This window comes from Ammospiza nelsoni, chromosome 29 (assembly GCF_027579445.1).
Source record: "Ammospiza nelsoni isolate bAmmNel1 chromosome 29, bAmmNel1.pri, whole genome shotgun sequence".
Lineage (NCBI taxonomy): Eukaryota > Metazoa > Chordata > Aves > Passeriformes > Passerellidae > Ammospiza > Ammospiza nelsoni.
Window position 1 is genome coordinate 1,627 of NC_080661.1, and position 1,653 is coordinate 3,279.

The 1,653-nt window shown below is 54.6% G+C and overlaps 1 protein-coding gene across 1 annotated transcript; it reads left to right on the forward strand.

The window, feature by feature from the left end:
- The first annotated feature begins 577 nt into the window (after nt 1-577).
- LOC132085182 (zinc finger protein 436-like) lies at nt 578-1,291 on the forward strand. Its single transcript, XM_059490552.1, has 2 exons — nt 578-844; nt 989-1,291. The coding sequence occupies exons 1-2, from the start codon at nt 578-580 to the stop codon at nt 1,289-1,291; spliced, it is 570 nt and encodes a 189-aa protein (XP_059346535.1).
- Nucleotides 1,292-1,653: the final 362 nt, after the last annotated feature.

Sequence of the window (1,653 nt, forward strand, 5' to 3'; positions counted from 1 at the left end):
CCACCACCCTGACCAACAGGGTGTCAGGTTATATCCTGACTCTGTCAGTTTAAGGCAGTGTTTCTGCATCATTGCCTTGATCTTCATTTTCTTTTAAATTGTAATTCTGGTTTAGACCCTCCCCAGGTTTGCCTTCAAACCAGTACAAAAGACAATGTGCGCACCCTTTGTTTTCTTCCCAGAACAGGATTTCCCATTCCCAAACCTTGATTGGATGGAGAAGGAGGCTGTGAGGAAGAAGAAGGATCCCCGGGACACCCAGATAGGTGAGGAGGAAGTCAGTTCCTATTTCCCCCTCTCTCCTGCTCTATCTCCCAGCCCAGCACAGCCCCTGGCTGCAGGACAACTCTGCTGCCAACACCATCCTGCCGGGGATGCACTGGGGGAATCTCCTTCCCCTTCCCTCTGGCATGGAGCCAAATCCCATCCTGTCCTTGTCCTTCCTTCCCCAGGGAAGGAACTGAGGATGGAGACCAGGGAGGAAAAATCTGCATGGCAGAACCTCGTGAAAGAGGCTGTTTTGAGTGATTCTAGTGCACAGGAATCCAACAGGGAAGAAAACACTCAGGAATCCCCCATGAGGAGGGGCTCCAAACGCAGCCCAGGGTGCTCTGAAGAAGAAAGAGCCACCCTGAGCCAGGAAGGCGGGCAGACCTTCAGCCAGAGTTCCAAGCTGGTGGTCCATAAGAAGCTTCATGATGGGGAGAAGCCCCACAAGTGCTTGCAGTGTGGGAAGAACTTTAGGTGGAGCTCCCACCTGATCAGCCACCAGATGATCCACACCGGGGAATGGCCCTACGAGTGTGGGGAGTGTGGGAAGGGCTTCAGCTACAGATCCAACCTTGTGACCCACCAACGTCTCCACACTGGGGAGAAGCCCTACGAGTGTCCCCAGTGTCAGAAGAGGTTTCAGAGCAGCTCCAATCTCCTCCAGCACCAGCGGATTCACACCGAGGAGAGGCCCTTCCTCTGCCCTGAGTGCGGGAAGGGCTTCAAGCACAACTCCAACCTCATCAAGCACCGGCGCATCCACACTGGGGAGAGGCCCTACCAGTGCGCCACATGTGGGAAGAGGTTTCAGACAAGCTCCCATCTCCTCCTGCATGAGCGGATTCACACGGATGAGAGGCCCTTCCACTGCCCCGACTGTGGGAAGGGTTTCAAGCACAACTCCACCCTCATCACCCACCGACGCATCCACACAGGGGAGAGGCCCTACGAGTGTCCCCAGTGTGAGAAAAGCTTCACCAGTAGCTCTCACTTGACCAGACACCAACGGAGCCACCAGTAAGGGAAGCCCTGCAAATGCCAAAAATGCAGGAACAGCTTCATGCCCCACTCCAGCTTCATCCCCCATTAGAGGGCCCACATTGGGAAGAGCCCTGGTGATCCAGTTTCCCTGTAGTCTACGCTGGGAAGACACCTGTCCCTTTTCCTGCCCTTGCCAAAGACACGATGTGGGACGGAGGAACCTGAGGGTCTGGCCATGGCCGTGTCATTGCATTCACTCGCACCTCAGAACATTGCCAGGGGCAGGAAAGGGACACTCCCTCTCTCCCTGAGGAGATGAGTGAAATTTCCAGACAGGGGAAATTGTGGCCAGGAAGAGCCTGTTGTTGATGTATTAGTTTTCCCAGTAAACTGTTTTATTTA

Excerpts from the sequence above, each read along its gene's own strand:
- LOC132085182 (XM_059490552.1), top strand. The coding sequence starts at position 578 with ATGAGGAGGGGCTCCAAACGCAGCCCAGGGTGCTCTGAAGAAGAAAGA. Across the intron at positions 845-988 it reads TCAGCTACAGATCCAACCTT|GGCTTCAAGCACAACTCCAA; the intron begins GTGACCCACCAA and ends GAGTGCGGGAAG.